The sequence below is a fragment of the Sinocyclocheilus rhinocerous genome, unplaced genomic scaffold (genome assembly GCF_001515625.1).
Source record: "Sinocyclocheilus rhinocerous isolate Xijiao unplaced genomic scaffold, SAMN03320098_v1.1 scaffold1233, whole genome shotgun sequence".
NCBI classification, from domain to species: domain Eukaryota; kingdom Metazoa; phylum Chordata; class Actinopteri; order Cypriniformes; family Cyprinidae; genus Sinocyclocheilus; species Sinocyclocheilus rhinocerous.
Genome location: NW_015639524.1, coordinates 637,896 through 652,840, shown reverse-complemented (window position 1 = coordinate 652,840; position 14,945 = coordinate 637,896). Strand labels below are relative to the sequence as shown.

The following is a 14,945-nucleotide window of genomic DNA, read 5'->3' as shown; positions in this document are numbered from 1 at the left end:
GTGATGGAGAGAGAGAGGTTAGAGGGGAAAGGGGCAAATCCAGTTAATCATTCCCCCAGCGGGGCTTTTGAAAACCACAGTCTATGCCAGTGCACTGCGGCTCACCTAAAGCTTAACCAAATATAGATTTTAAGGCTCAAGACTCATCTGGTTTGGGTAAGACACAGCCACAGTGTGTTCTTGACGAGCTCTGCTGTTCCTAAACGTCCCGAAAAGAGATATGGCACGAATCCAGGTTCAGCAACAGTTCTCCCAACGTTTCTCGCCTTAGGTCCCTTTAAATTAAGTTACTCCTTTTTAGTTTCTTATCATAAAGGCAGCTTAATTTGGACTAAAAGTGAACTGGAAATGGTTTTATTTTGCTAAAACTGGGCTGGTTCTCACTGGCACACTAGACTGTCAATTATTTTTGCAATACCAGAAATTATTCTTGCATAGCGGCAGGTTATGAGCGCCAGTACATACTCTCTTCTGCAGCAGTCTGTAATGTCGCTCTTATTAGACTGTTCACAAGCCAAGGTTTTGACTATCAGCAGTAAATCTGTAGCATATTATAGCTTATTCTGGCCAAGAACCATTCATTCATATATGAAGAGGCCGTCTGACTGACATTTTAAATTACCAAACTCACTTTGCTTGATTTTACATGACATTTGGGGGTTTGGCAAACATGTGGGGAATCTCATTTACTCAGGATTATCTGCATCAAACTATAGTTTAAATATACACACACACACACACACACACACACATTACCGTTCAAAAGTTTGGGGTCAGTAAAATTTTTATTTTTTTTCAGTGAAATTAATACTTTTTTACAGCAAGGACATAATAATTTGATCAAAAGTGACAGTAAACACATTTATAATGTTACAAAAGATTTATATTTCAAATAAATGCTGTTTCTATTAATCCAAAAAATCCTAAAAAGTATCGCCGTTTCCATAAAAATAAAATACTGTTTTAAACATTGATAATAATAAGAAATGTGTCTTGAGCAGCAAATCAGCAATATAAATTATTTTTAAAGGATCATGTGACACTGAAGACTGGAGTAATGGATGCTGAAAATTCAGCTTTGACATCACAGGAATAAAATATACATTTAAACATATTCAAAAAGAAAAATAGCTTTCCAACAAACCAAAGTTGGATGGTATAAGTAAAAAAAAAAAATGATGTCAATATATATATATATATATGTATAATTTTAAATATGTATATTTGTGTATATGTAATGTTATATGTGTAAAAATATTATAAATTTATGTAGTATGATATAATATATAATGTTATTATATTGTGGCCAGTCTTTGGGAATCACACACAAACACACACACAAAATGTCAAAACAGGTAAATGCATTAACTACATTAAATGTGACTATGTTCTAATAAGTCACCTCTGGCAGTTCTAATATGCATATATAAACAAGGGAGGTACCAACACCCATTTCAAGCACTAAGTAACACAATTGTGATATCATTTGATGAGTCTAAAAACACATAGTAGGCTATAACCGCACATGCACAAAGGGTCTGTGTAACTGTGCTGGCAGAAGTAGAGCTTTTCATTCGAGTCCTGTGGATTAAACAAAGAGACATGTTCTGTTTGCACAGCTTTACTTTGTCGTCAAGCTTGTGTGTAAAGAAACATTTTATGAAAGCTGAAATCTATGATATTCTGCACCATGTTGGTCACAGATGTTTCTCTAACATAGCAACTTGCTAGCTAGTTATCTCCTATTGTTGTGCAAAACCACCTTGTTAAGAAGCACAGCTTGAAGGAAGGATGGGGAAAGCGAACAGTATAGTGCTTCGGATTTTCCCAAGCGCTTCCTCTGGTTTTGTTCATTGTTGACAGGGAACAGAAAATTATGTCTCTCTGTATTGTGGCTGAATACCAGCTTTGAAGTCTGCTTGACATGCTACATCTGATTGTGTGTATGCATATGTGTGCCATGTCTTCACTCATTCTGTTGATAATTTAGGTACAGAATGAGGACAAGAATATCGATTACAAAATTAAAAGTATTGCTTGACATCCTATGAAGTTTATATCATAATACTTTCACCCAGCACATCCTCCAAAAGATGCATTCAGATATATACATTATTTCTCTCTCTGTGTATGACAAAGACTCTCAAAACCTTGATTTCTGTTATAAAATGATAAGAAACCTATGATAACTTTGCATTAATGTGAGCAGGTGTTTGCTATAGGTGCTTAATATCTGATGGCAAACATTCAACCAAAACAAGCAATGTTGTACATCTCTGCCCCCTATTGGTTAAATGACAGACACACCCATCTCTACAAAGACGCCCTATAAGAACAAAAAATGCTGTTTATAAGAAATGGATGGAAGGAAAATTCACATTGACAAGTGGCATCACTCACGATATTAATTCACCCAAAAATGAAATTTGCTGAAAATGTACTCACTCTCAAGCCATCAAAGATGTAGATGGGTTTGTTTCTTCACCTGAACAGATTTGGAGAAATTGTAGCATCACTTGCTCACCAATGGATCCTCTGCAGTGAATGGGTGCCGTCAGAATGAGAGTCCAAACAGCTCATAAAAACATGACAATAATCCATAAGTAATCCACAATTCCAGTCCATCAATTAATGTCTTGTGAAGTGGAAATCTGTGTTTGTAGGAAACAAATTCATCATTAAGGCATTTTAACTCTAAACCATTGCTTTTGGCCAAAAAACAAGTCCATAATCCATAATAATGCCACCTCCAGTGAAAAAGTCCATCCCCTGTTGTCCTCTCACATCAAAATCCACCAACATATTTGTTTAGAACTGTTTTAGACTGTTTTTGCTTATAAATGGTGCTTGATCTGTCATATATTCAGACAAGACAACTTTTTCGCTTAAGAAAGCAACATTATATGGATAGAGGACTCATATTCTAGCCGGAAGCAATTGTTAAAAACGTCTCAATGATGGATTTGTTTCTTACAAACACGCAGCTTTTCACATCACAAGCCATGAATTGATGGACTGGAGTGTTGTGGAAAGTTCTATGCAAATAAATGTGACATGACTTGATATTTAACGTGAAACTCATACCAACCCAGCAAGCCCTTTAATGTTAATAATGATGCATAGCAATTTAAGGATTGGTACATGACATTTGGTTCTCCAGTCTTTTAAAAAAGAGCTCTGGCATCAATCAAACACTGACGTACATCTTGAAAGTTTGGTGTATTAAAGTAACTCTTAAATACTTTCTGTCTCTCTAGGGTGCTCCTGGACGAGAAGGAATGGAGGTGAGTGTAACCAGCACTGTTTCTGATCAACATGGTCATGGTCTTCATGGCTCACATTATATTATTGTACGTTACTTTCTTTCAAACACGTTTTCTCTCTGCAGGGACAAAGAGGTTTACCAGGAAAACCGGTAAGTTTAAAACACATAAAATCTGTGTGTGCTCATCCTTGAGACCAAGGTGTTTCTTGTTTTTTAGGAAAATGTCTTGCTTTTGCAATTTTCTGAAAGACTAAATTCTTTCCTTTCGGCATAAATATGAACAGCATGTTTGAGTGTTTTACCCTTTGCGCTAGTGAGTGCTTGCTGACTTCAAATGTCCTTAAACACTGACGTCTGGTTGCACTGACATCTTGAATTAGTTGGAACATGCAAGCACTGTCACCGACAGCAAGTTTAGTTTAACATTTCTTTTAATACCGTGATAATACTGATAACCATGATCATTTTGGTCACTATAATCGTGATAAGAAATTGTCATACCGTTACAATCCCTAGTATGTTCTAGCCGTTGTGTTGCAGCTGCATTAAATAGTGTTCGCAACATTTTTTACTTCTGTAATGTGATTTTATTTCGAAGTGAAACAGGATATAAGTTGTGAGGATGAAGTTGATTTTTTTTATCTGTAAAAATTGAAAAGTGCTATTTATTGTGCTAGAGTTTTTTTTTTGCTTATGTCAACCGAGAAGGAACGTTGCTTCAGAGGTGAAGCAAGATTTTACATTGACAAACATTTTTCTTTGGATTATTGTGCAATTACGCATTGTTTTCAATAAGAGAAAGTAAATAGGGAAAAGTGCAAGCTCACATTCAGATCTGCCTCCATCCAATCAACAACTGATGGACGGATCCAATTCCCCGTCCTGCATTTTTTATTTTTTGATCCGTTCCACTCAGATGAATGTCACAATATGGAATCTCTGTTGCTTTTTCCATTAAATCGTATTTATGTGTTTAATTTCTTTAAATCTCTGTAAACTGGATATTTAACTGTTTTACAGGGTGAAGTTGGTGATCAGGGTTACCCAGGACCACAGGGACCCCCAGGGTCAAAGGTCAGAGGTCATTCTTCCTCTGGTTTTGACTCCAGAATATTAAAAAAACTATCATTATGATCCAAAAGTGTTTTCAATGTCCTTTTCCTCCAGTTTGGTACTTAAAGGGGTCATATGATGCTGTTAAAAAGAACATTATTTTGTGTATTTGGTGTAATGAAATGTGTTTATGCGGTTTAAAGTTAAAAAAACACATTATTTTCCACATACTGTACATTATTGTTTCTCCTCTATGCCCCGCCTTTTTGAAACGCGTCGATTTTTACAAAGCTCATCGGTCTGAAAAAGCGAGGTGTGCTCTGATTGGCCAGCTATCCAATGCGTTGTGATTGGCCGAATACCTCAAGCCTGAGACGGAAATGTTACGCCCCTCACATACTGCTGATGCCGTGTCCCCGGCCGGAGCGGCGAGACAAAAACATTAAAACCCAAACTGTTCTGGAACAGTGTTGTAAATACAACTTAACCACTGATTTGTAGTCGTGTCCTCTTTTGGAAGACCAAACAAAGTAGTTTCGCGTGTTAGAACGAGCCATTTTAGGTAGGCGTGGTTAACTCTTAACTTTTATAAAGAATATCTCTTTGGTTTTGAGACTTTAGTTTTTGCAACTTTACAGATCTTCTTTATGCACCAAGAGCTTGTAACACTCCAAAGAGAAAGGAAAAATTGAAATCGCATCATATGACCCCTTTAAATATGAGACATCAAGCAAGCAATATTATTTTTAACCAATTAATTTTCTGAGTATTTTTACCTTCTGTTTTGCACTCTTTAGTCTCATAGGTTCAGTTTTATTTAATCACCTCAGCATATTTTTTGGATTTGATCATGTGCTTGATTTCACCATAGCCTCTGACCATTACTTAATCATTAGCAATGTAATAAGAATGATTTCATAGAGTAATGGGCTTCATATGGATCCGACTGCTCTGTTCAAGCATCTTCTGCTTCAGTATTACTCTCTGCGATCTGTTCTATATTACTTTAAACGCTCTGTATATGTTTGGCAGGGTGAGCAGGGAGAGCCAGGTCCTCAGGGTGACAGAGGAACCGATGGTCTGCCAGGCTTAAAGGTGAGCTCTGGGTGAAGCTCTTTCTGTTATGTGTGTGTGTATATGTATATATATATATATATATATATATATATAATGATTCCTACAAAGACAGGACTTACAGTAAATGGGTAACATCAATGTGCTTGACTGGTTTGGTTTGATTTGAGCTTTGTATTTCTCAGGGAGATAAAGGAGATGTTGGAGAACAAGGGCCCCAGGGCGAACCGGTGAGGAACGATGCATCATACGTTTATTAAAAGTGTGCTCATTTGATTTTTATGCTGCACTGACGGATAAGACTGTTGTCTCGGACTTTCATAACTTGAATGCAAGGTTTGCAGGGTCATTTGCTCCCAGTTATTTTAGCTGTACAAAAACAGTCAGTTATGCTGCTTGATGCTGAAAACTATTTGTTAACTTATTATTTTAATTTACTGTCATAATCATAAATATGCACTGGTTTGTAGCACAAATACTGCACTTTGTTGTTCTTCAAGTTATTGACTCATAGTGGCTAATGAATCAGAATTCTCCAATATTCAAAGAAAATAGCTAATGGTGCATTTGAGTCATGTCGGAAAGATCGTATTTATGAGTTGAATGCACATGAACACCACCACAAAGTCATAATTACAAGAGGGAAACTCAGAAGTTTCAGATAATGAAATGATTATTTTTTTAAATGTATAATAAATCTAAGTTGCATTTAAAAAATACTGTAGTATTGTACAATTATGATAGGATAAAAATTTAGTTTACAGCACCTTCATAAATTGAATAAAATCATAAAAAGGCATAAACATACCTACTGTATGCATATTATTCATCATTTTGTAGAAGCAGAGTTTAAAATCTTATTGAACCTTTTGTAGAAAAGGTACACCAGCATTTTTCTCCCACCAAAGTGACTTGAATGCACCTGATGCTGTAGTTACTACTTCCCAACTCATACTGTAAATACAAATTTCCCAGAAGGACTTGAATGCACCAATACTTCCATGTTGCAAATTGAATGCAATGAATCAGCAGTCAGCAGGTTGCTACTGAGATAAAGTGAGTCATATTTGGCCTGTCATGTGACCTTATGTGGCATCTCTGCCCAATTGTGGGGACTTGCTCCATGTAGAATCAAATAGTTTTTACTGTGCCACTGAAATGAATGCACATAATTTGAAACATTTTTACCATTTTATTGAATTTACCTTTAAAAGCATAAATTCAGAAATTAACAATCTCATTCATATGTAATTAGAGAACAACTGCAACAAAAGTCCATTTTGTTAACAATGCCAAGATCTTTGGTTCGATTTTCAAGGCAATTTGTGAACTGATCAAATATATATCTTGATTGCAATGTATGTTGCTTTGGATAAAACAAAAGCAGAGAAACACCTCTTCACATCTGAGAATACTTACATTTGTGTGATCAGTTATGTAACAGTTGTTTTCATCACGGTAGGGCCGCCCTGGTGAGAAAGGCACATCAGCATCCGGTGACATCATTGACTTCAATGGCAAACTCTTAGATGCCTTTCAGGTGAGCTGTGATTTCATTGATGGTAATTGCTAGAAAAACTTCTTAACAACTGTTATTTTTGCCAATCGGTCATCTGGATTCATGCAAATTTGATGTTACTGGTTAGACTTCCTGTAATGCAATTATGTAAACCACAGATGACTATAAATTCATGGTTATATTAAAACCAAATGCCATTATATATTCTGAAATTTAAGTCAAACTTGATTTTTTTTTCTTTTCTGGCAGGCCATCAAAACCATCAGTGTCTCGGTAACCGTACTGTAGCATGAGTTGCCATTTTTGGTTATTTTTGTTGAATATGCAGCCTGATTATCCTTAACAAATACTCACTGTGTGTGCGTGTGAATTTAAAACAATCCATTATTATTTTCAGCATATAATGCTAATTCAAAATACATAATTCAAGATTAATTTTCAATAAAAATCTTCAATAAGTCAATATAAAATAATTGTTGCTTATTTGTCAATGCAGATTCTTCAGTAACACTATACAAATAATGTTTATTATTATTATAATTATCAAAGCTGGTTGCATGCATGCAACATTATGTTATAAAACGGTTTGAAAGCCAAATATGGCTGACAAAATAAAATGTAATTGAAATAACTTTGCTTTAAAACATTTAAGGCTATGCTTTATGTAATGTACCAAGACAAATTCATGAAATTAGATGCAATTAGTTGCAAATGTTGTTCTTGTTCTCAGAATGTGCATCTGGGTTGTTTAATGAATGGTTCTTGTGGTTACATTTATAATGTCTGTTTAAATGTTCTAGACGATGCCATTCTTTGAAATCCTGTGTTTTGTCACATTGCAATTGAGAAATAGGAGGAGAAATTTGGAATTTTATCGTTTTGGACATTTGCAAGGCTTTGTGGTCATCTCTATCAACAGTATAATCAGTCTGAAATGTGTATCGAACCACAAACCATGACAGCACATTGTACAGATACATTGAATATGGTGACAAGGAAATGAAAAAATATCAGCCATAATTATGGTATGTTTTTGTCAAAAGAATAGCAATGTTTCCTTCAAAGAATGCCATAAGCATTGTTAAGCATCACTCAGGATGTTGCTTTCATACTCCACATGGTTTCACATGAAGAATTATATTGGAACAACAATTTCCTGTTTTATAGCAGTTGTAAAATGAGGTCTATCAGAGGTTTGTGGTTCTCAAAATGCAAAGTGGGTTTTACAAAAAGACCATTTTATAAGCTTTAATTATGTCCGTTCCGTTTGCTTACCAAACAGGGACCCCCTGGCCCTCCTGGACCCCCGGGACCACCCGGAAAAGAAGGTTCAAAGGTGAATTTCACAATTTTATCAAAATCTGTTAAACTCCTAATGAGTGGCTCAGTTAGTGTGTTGGTTCCATGATTATTATATTTAAAGCCACACAAAGACTGTGCTAGAACGTGATTTTCAGAGACCTTCTAAATGATCTAATTCAGGGATGGGCAACTGGCGGCCCGCAGTGTTTTTTAGTACGGCCCGCTGGATCATATTAGACTCGGATGATCAATTTTAAAACATTTGAAAAGCAAGTCATGTAAAGATTGCTTTCAGTTTATGATGTTAATACTATCTCCAACCAGGAGAGGTCGCTAGTTTCCATTCTGTCCACTGACAACAAAGTTTTCCTTCTGAATTAGCATAACTGCACAAGTTTTATACTTAATAAAATCATTAAAAACAAATGACATTAGTTATACTTTAATTTCCTTCAATAAAAAGGAAATTGAGTAAGACGGTGTAAAAGGTGTGTGGACGTGGATTAGTAATCTGGCCCCTTGGTATAAAGGAGAAAAAATGCTGGCCCTTGTCACTATCAAAGTTGCCCATCCCTGATCTAATTTATAGTATCAGGATAAATTTAAATTCTGAACTTCTGTATGTTTCATTCATCCAAACAGGGTGAACTTGGCTTGCCTGGGCCTGCTGGGATTGATGGCGAAAAGGTGATAATTGGTTCACCCAGTTTAGAAGAATATCAGTTGTTTTATTTTATTTTATATAAATATACACAGCTTTGCAAGACCATGCACCTATATAGGACCCATACGAGCTACTCAGAGATTCGTGCAAATGAGTTGCTTATCAATATTTGGATTGATTTGACCATCAGGGTGAAAAGGGAGACACTGGAGAGCCTGGTGAACCCGGAGAGAGGGGGGGAAAGGGAGAAATGGGCCTCTCTGGTCCCTCTGTAAGTATTCAAAGTGATAAATCTATTACATCTTCTCATTTATTTTCTATCATATTATCATTTATAATATTAATCAAATGTGTCATAGGGAATGGATGGGCAGAAAGGAGAGAAAGGAGACTCTATACTAGAGGACAATCTGGTCAGAACAATTGCACCCACATTTTCTGATTCATTTATTAATATTCTAGTATTAAGAGTACAGTTATCTTTAAATGTGATTTTATGACTGTCTACAGGTTCAGATGATTTCACAGCCTGGACCACCAGGGCCTCCAGGTCCACCAGGACCACCTGGATACATGGTGAGGCACATTTTAGACATGCATGATATTATGCTTTCAGTCCATATGATGACATCTGATGGCTGATATGATGACTGATGCCAATTTTACAAGCTTTTTCACATTCACATATGTAACTGTACTCAACCTGACCATATGGTCTCTCTTGTTTTTTGCATTTATCTGCAAGATCTTGACTTTTAAGAGTGATATCATAACATCATTCAAAGATTGTGACAGTTATTATGTGTGTTTTAGGGTCATCGTGGCTTGCCAGGCTCCAAAGTAAGTGTTATTTTATTTAAGATTTTAAACAAAGTCTATTAATGTATGTATTCCTAAATTCCTAAATTTAGATCAAAGTATCAAAGTTTTTGTCTTGTCATGAAACACGTCATCATAAAGCTAACTTAAGTGCTTTAAACTCCCTAATAAATGTCTGGAGATATCCAGTAACTCGTACTCCATGCAGTGTATCAGTCTAACGCTGTATTGAATCTCTCATAGGGTGATCCAGGGGAGAGTATTAAAGGAGAGAAGGGAGAAACTGGTGCTGCAGGAATACAAGTGAGACCACATCTAATCCCATAATGCACTAGTCTAGGATTTAAAAACAAAATCAATATTTACAAAGATGTAAGATTGGCCTGCATGTTATGATTATGATGTTATCCATACTCATAACATCTTTATACATATTATTATGTTTTATAGGGCCTTCAGGGTCCTCAGGGGCCCCCGGGATCAACAGGATTAGTTGGTCTTCCCGGCACAAAGGGTGAAAAGGTAAATCTAATCATAAATTCAACTAATCACTATTTTTAATGACCATTAGGGCTTAAGCAAATGTATTTGTGGTGTTTATTTCATTCTTTTTATCTATTATATTTTATTTCATTTTTTCTGTATTCTTTTTTTTAACCACTCTGTGGTTTTTATGATTTATGAATGAATTTTGATTTGATTTGATAAATGTCAAATGTAATGCCTAAACCTAACTGTGAAGTAATATTAGACTGGAACTCTCCAGATAGGCCACACATAAAATATAAATGTAGCTAAAATTATTTTTGTTTTCTTTATAGGGAAAACAAGGGGAACCTGGATTAGATGTAAGCATTTATTTATTTATTCATTCATTCATACATACATCACAATGTAATTTTTCTTTTATTTTATTGTAGGGTTTTCCTGGCATTAAGGGAGACAGGGGTGATCGTGGAGAGAAAGGAGAGAAGGTACTGCATCATATTTACCTCTGGCTATCAATGAAGCTTTCATACATGTTCAAAAAACATGACATTTATTTATTTACTGACTGTACATAGTCCTTTACTTAAAATGATCTTGTTGATCCTCCTGTTCACAGGGAGATCGCGGTGCTGTTGGAAAGAGAGGGCTAAAGGGAAAGAAAGGCGAGCAGGGGCCGCCGGGTCTGGACCAGCCCTGTCCCGTGGTGCGTGTAATAGCTACTTTTCAGATGTTTATATGTGTTGATGCGTTACAGATTCATACTGCTGAAAATCCGGTGAAAAAACATACCGGGTAATTCTGTCAGGAACAGCAAAGTGTGCCCATCTGGGAACACAGATATTTCACAGACATCTTTTTCCCTTTTCCACCTTTCCTCACCTTTCTTCTGTATGTTTCTATAGGCTGATGTTCTGTTTCAGTTTCTCTTTGATTGGTCTCTCTAGCGTGAGTGTGTGTGTATTGTTTGTTTTGAGTCATTATGGGAGTGTATATTGTATATGTGTGCCTTCGCTGACAGGGAGCTGATGGATGTAAAAAAGAGGCAGTGGAAACGGGGCAGCCGGCCCCTGAGGCCCCCTGCCCACTGGTACAGTATATCTGCCTGCTTCTCTCTCTGCTCTGTTTATACCTGCAGATTTCTGACACTTCCTGCTTTCACCTTTTAACTTCTCCTTTTAAACTATCCTATGTCTGCCATATACATACTGGTACATGAAATGTTTGGGGTCAGTGAGATTTATTTATTTGAAATAAATTAATACTTTTATTCAGCAAGAATGCATTGAGTTGATAAAAAGTAACTGCACAGAATACATCACATTTTTATTTCAAATAAATGCTGTTCTTTTTAACTTTATTCATCAAAGAAGCATGAATCAGAGCGACTGTTTTCAACATTGATAGTGAGAAATATTTCTTGAGCACCATGTCAGCATATTAGAAGGATCATGTGACACTGAAGACTGGAGTAATGATGCTGAAAATTCAGCTTTGCATCACAGGAATAAATTATATTAAAATAATAATAATAATATAAAAAATATTATAGATAATAATTGACAATAGTACTGTTTTTACTTTATTTGTGATCAAATAAATGCAGCCTTGGTGAGCAAAAAACATCTTTCAAAAACATTATAAAATCTTACGACCCAAACATTTAAACCATAGTGTATATACAACACACATAATTAGAGATTATTCATTTTTATTCAACTGTTATAAAGCCCAAACTGATGTATAAAATATTAACAAAATTTGACGAAAAACAGTGTAACTTAGTAAGCAAAGTCTCATTAATATTTTATTAGTGTTACTTCATATAAAACAGCATTATTGTGATGAGTTTTGCAAGCATGTATGTAAAAATCTGATTCTTTAGTGATTGAGTTTTTAGGTTGATGTCTACTTATTTTATATATATATATATATATATATATATATATATAAATTCATGTATTTTTTTAGCAAAATAATTATTAGAAATTTGTGTGGAGTGTTTGCTTACAGACAGTTGTAAAATTTAAACTGATAATTTTTTTAACTACTTTAACACATGAATTTGTTAAAATTGCAATACAACTGAAAATTGACTCTGCTCTTACACCCATGTTTTGTTTTGTTACTTTGAAGGGTCACGATGGACTTCCAATAGCAGATTGCTGGCACAAGGTCAGTAAAAAAAATACATTTATGATACTTGAATATTCCATAACCATGTCTGTACAGTTCATGTGTGTGACTTTAACATGAACAATTGCCTATTTAAATTAATCGACTGCAGTGTGCATCAGTACACATGCCACATAGCTCTTTTATGTTGCATTTTTGGATTTGGCTTTGCTCATCACTAATATTGTGTGTTTGTTGTTCTTTTGCAGTGATGTGCAACCTGAGGCATGTCGTCTGTACATATTGATGTGATATATATTGCAATTTCATACAGCTTTTTCCACTTTTTAAATATATCTACATTTTATAAAGACAAAAGACTTCAATGTACATTCATCAGTGTTATTTTTTCATAAACCTTTTTTTATCAGAAATTGTGGACCAAATAGTGGATGCTGCTTTTTTGGTATCCATTTGGGTTTTTGGATTATTATTTTTTTATTCCTGGAGCATAAATGGACAGTATTGTTCACCATAAGATGCCTGTAATGTGCTCGAGGAATGTTGCATGGGCATGCTGGACCGACCCGCTCAACTAGTGCCAATACGAGATTTTTGCATCATATCCCCTTTTGTTTTTAAAGGAACAGGGAATGCTTCAGAAACTCAAGAGGAAACGTCTCTCCCAGCCTTGATGTTCTTCAAGAACCCGAGCAGGTTAAATGACTTTACTCAAGTGACGCCATCTCAATAATACTGGCTAATATTGACGGTCCTCAATACGCAGGTCGAATGAGGGTGCAAACAGCCCTCACTATGGTCAATATTTTTCATGGAGGAACATAATTGAGCTCTTGGAGATGATGAGAGATCAGGGATTGGCCTCATGGATGCAGTTGCTCCATGGGACGGCAACAGCAGCCTGACATAAGAGGCTTTGGCATGGAGATGATACAGAACAGATCATTATTTTGAGAATATTAATGAACAGTAATTTATAATGATTTATTTCTTATGTGTTACTGTTTTATGCTTGGATTTTTGTAGTTTTTAACCCGCAAGCAAAACACAAAGCATCTGGAATTGACGCCCAAAGACTAACTTTTGGATGATGAGCATTTACTTATTAATGCATAAATAATTGACAATAAAATAATAAAATAAATACTACATCTGTTTTAAATCAGCGCAGCATAATAATGAGCGAGAATAGTGTGTTATATTGTACCTGTTTATTTTTTTTCTTTAATACTACTGCATCTATGTTTTATTGCTCACATTTGTTGTGATACTTTGTATGAGATACAGTATACGTTGACTCTGACTACTTGTCATTGTTTTTAACATCACAATCCTTGATACATATTCCATATATTTTTGCTCATAGTAATTTATGATATATACTGATGTGCTTTTTGAGGATGGCCAAAACTGGAGGTATTTTCGTAACCTCAGTTCAGCTATTACGAGGACTCAAGTTTAAGGCTGTTTTTTAATTTGACAAAGTATTGCTCTATTATCTTTCATAGCATAAAAGCAAAGAAAACATTAGAGATTCCATTTGATCAGTCTCATTTTCTTTCTTTGGTTTTCCAAGATTTAACAGAGAGAAAAGACATCCAGAAGAGATTTAATTTTACTTTATTTTTTTTACACATTTTAGCATGTTCAGTGTACATTTCCATGATGGTGTACCCTCTTTCAGGGATTTAAAACCATACTTCATAAGCTTTTCTGAAGTATTTATTGTTAATAATCAAATCCGGTAAAAATCAAAACTGGTGGCCAGATCATGTAAAAGTTCTTATATGCATAAAATATATGTTACAGATAATGCACTTGAATTTTTATAAGCCTGTCTTTGGTGTTAAATGGCTGGCAAAATGTTCCAATGTTACTATGTTGTGATTTACGATTGACCAATAGCATTATAGCATCATTTTAGAAACAAAACAGAATGAGAGGACATTTTTGGAACATTTTATTGTTTGACTTTCTTTACAGGTGTTTTTTTTTCTTTTTTTCAACACAAATAATGTTTGATTTTGAAGATATTGAAAGATGATTTTGAAGATATTTTGCTACTGAAGTATTTGTATTTAATAGTTGAAATGGGGTAAGGAAAACAGCCTTACCGACTGCCTGACAGACATTATATGCATTGATTTGCTTTCAAAGATGTTTTATAAAATAGAAATTAAAGTTTGTTACTAGTAAACTGTCTTTCATTTGACCTTGGTCATGGTCAAAAAGTATGGTGTTTCAAAAGTTCTCCACAATCCATTGTAAACTTACATTTAGCTCAGACTGTTTCTCTGAAACTTGTCATGATCAAATCAATTCCTGATGAATTAAATTAAATCCTGCTCTTTTTCATCATTGCATGAATGTTCTGTATCACTAGGAAGTATGTCACATTGCGCAAGTAATGAGTAAGAGTGCAGTTTCCTGTTGACTTTAAATGCCAAGGTAATTAAACAGGTCATGACATAAGAAATCTGTTTTTTTTTGAGCTTTTGACATATAAAAGGTCTTTGTACCAATAAAACATCCTGCAAGTTTTATAGCTTATAGCTTAAATATCTTCCTCATTATAAATAAAGCATTTATTAATCAAGCTCCTAAAACGCTTTGTTTAGATATTGCGG

General features: G+C 35.0%; 1 protein-coding gene across 8 annotated transcripts; it reads left to right on the top strand.

The window, feature by feature from the left end:
• Positions 1-3,223: 3,223 nt before the first annotated feature.
• LOC107751336 (collagen alpha-1(XXIII) chain-like) lies at positions 3,224-14,846 on the top strand. 8 transcript variants are annotated; one of them, XM_016567026.1, is made up of 21 exons: positions 3,224-3,284; positions 3,389-3,415; positions 4,286-4,339; positions 5,351-5,413; positions 5,587-5,622; positions 6,855-6,932; positions 7,161-7,184; positions 8,194-8,247; positions 8,856-8,900; positions 9,068-9,148; positions 9,237-9,290; positions 9,388-9,453; positions 9,691-9,717; positions 9,940-9,999; positions 10,147-10,218; positions 10,518-10,544; positions 10,617-10,670; positions 10,802-10,888; positions 11,204-11,272; positions 12,319-12,357; positions 12,942-14,846. In XM_016567026.1, exons 1-21 carry the CDS (start codon positions 3,279-3,281, stop codon positions 12,990-12,992), a joined length of 1,074 nt encoding a protein of 357 aa, XP_016422512.1. In that variant the 5' UTR covers positions 3,224-3,278; the 3' UTR covers positions 12,993-14,846. The 8 variants fall into 8 exon arrangements, 7 of the variants coding, with proteins under 7 accessions (XP_016422512.1, XP_016422511.1, XP_016422514.1 ...); XM_016567025.1 differs by having other exon boundaries at positions 3,231-3,284; positions 5,578-5,622; XR_001641231.1 differs by lacking the exon at positions 12,942-14,846 and having other exon boundaries at positions 3,231-3,284; positions 5,578-5,622; positions 11,088-11,272; positions 12,319-12,332.
• The last annotated feature ends 99 nt before the right edge of the window (positions 14,847-14,945 follow it).

Bases quoted from the DNA above. Each gene is read 5' to 3' on its own strand.
- LOC107751336 (XM_016567025.1), top strand. The intron at 9,149-9,236 runs GTAAGTATTCAA...AATGTGTCATAG, and splicing joins TGGGCCTCTCTGGTCCCTCT to GGAATGGATGGGCAGAAAGG. The intron at 9,291-9,387 runs GTCAGAACAATT...GACTGTCTACAG, and splicing joins CTATACTAGAGGACAATCTG to GTTCAGATGATTTCACAGCC.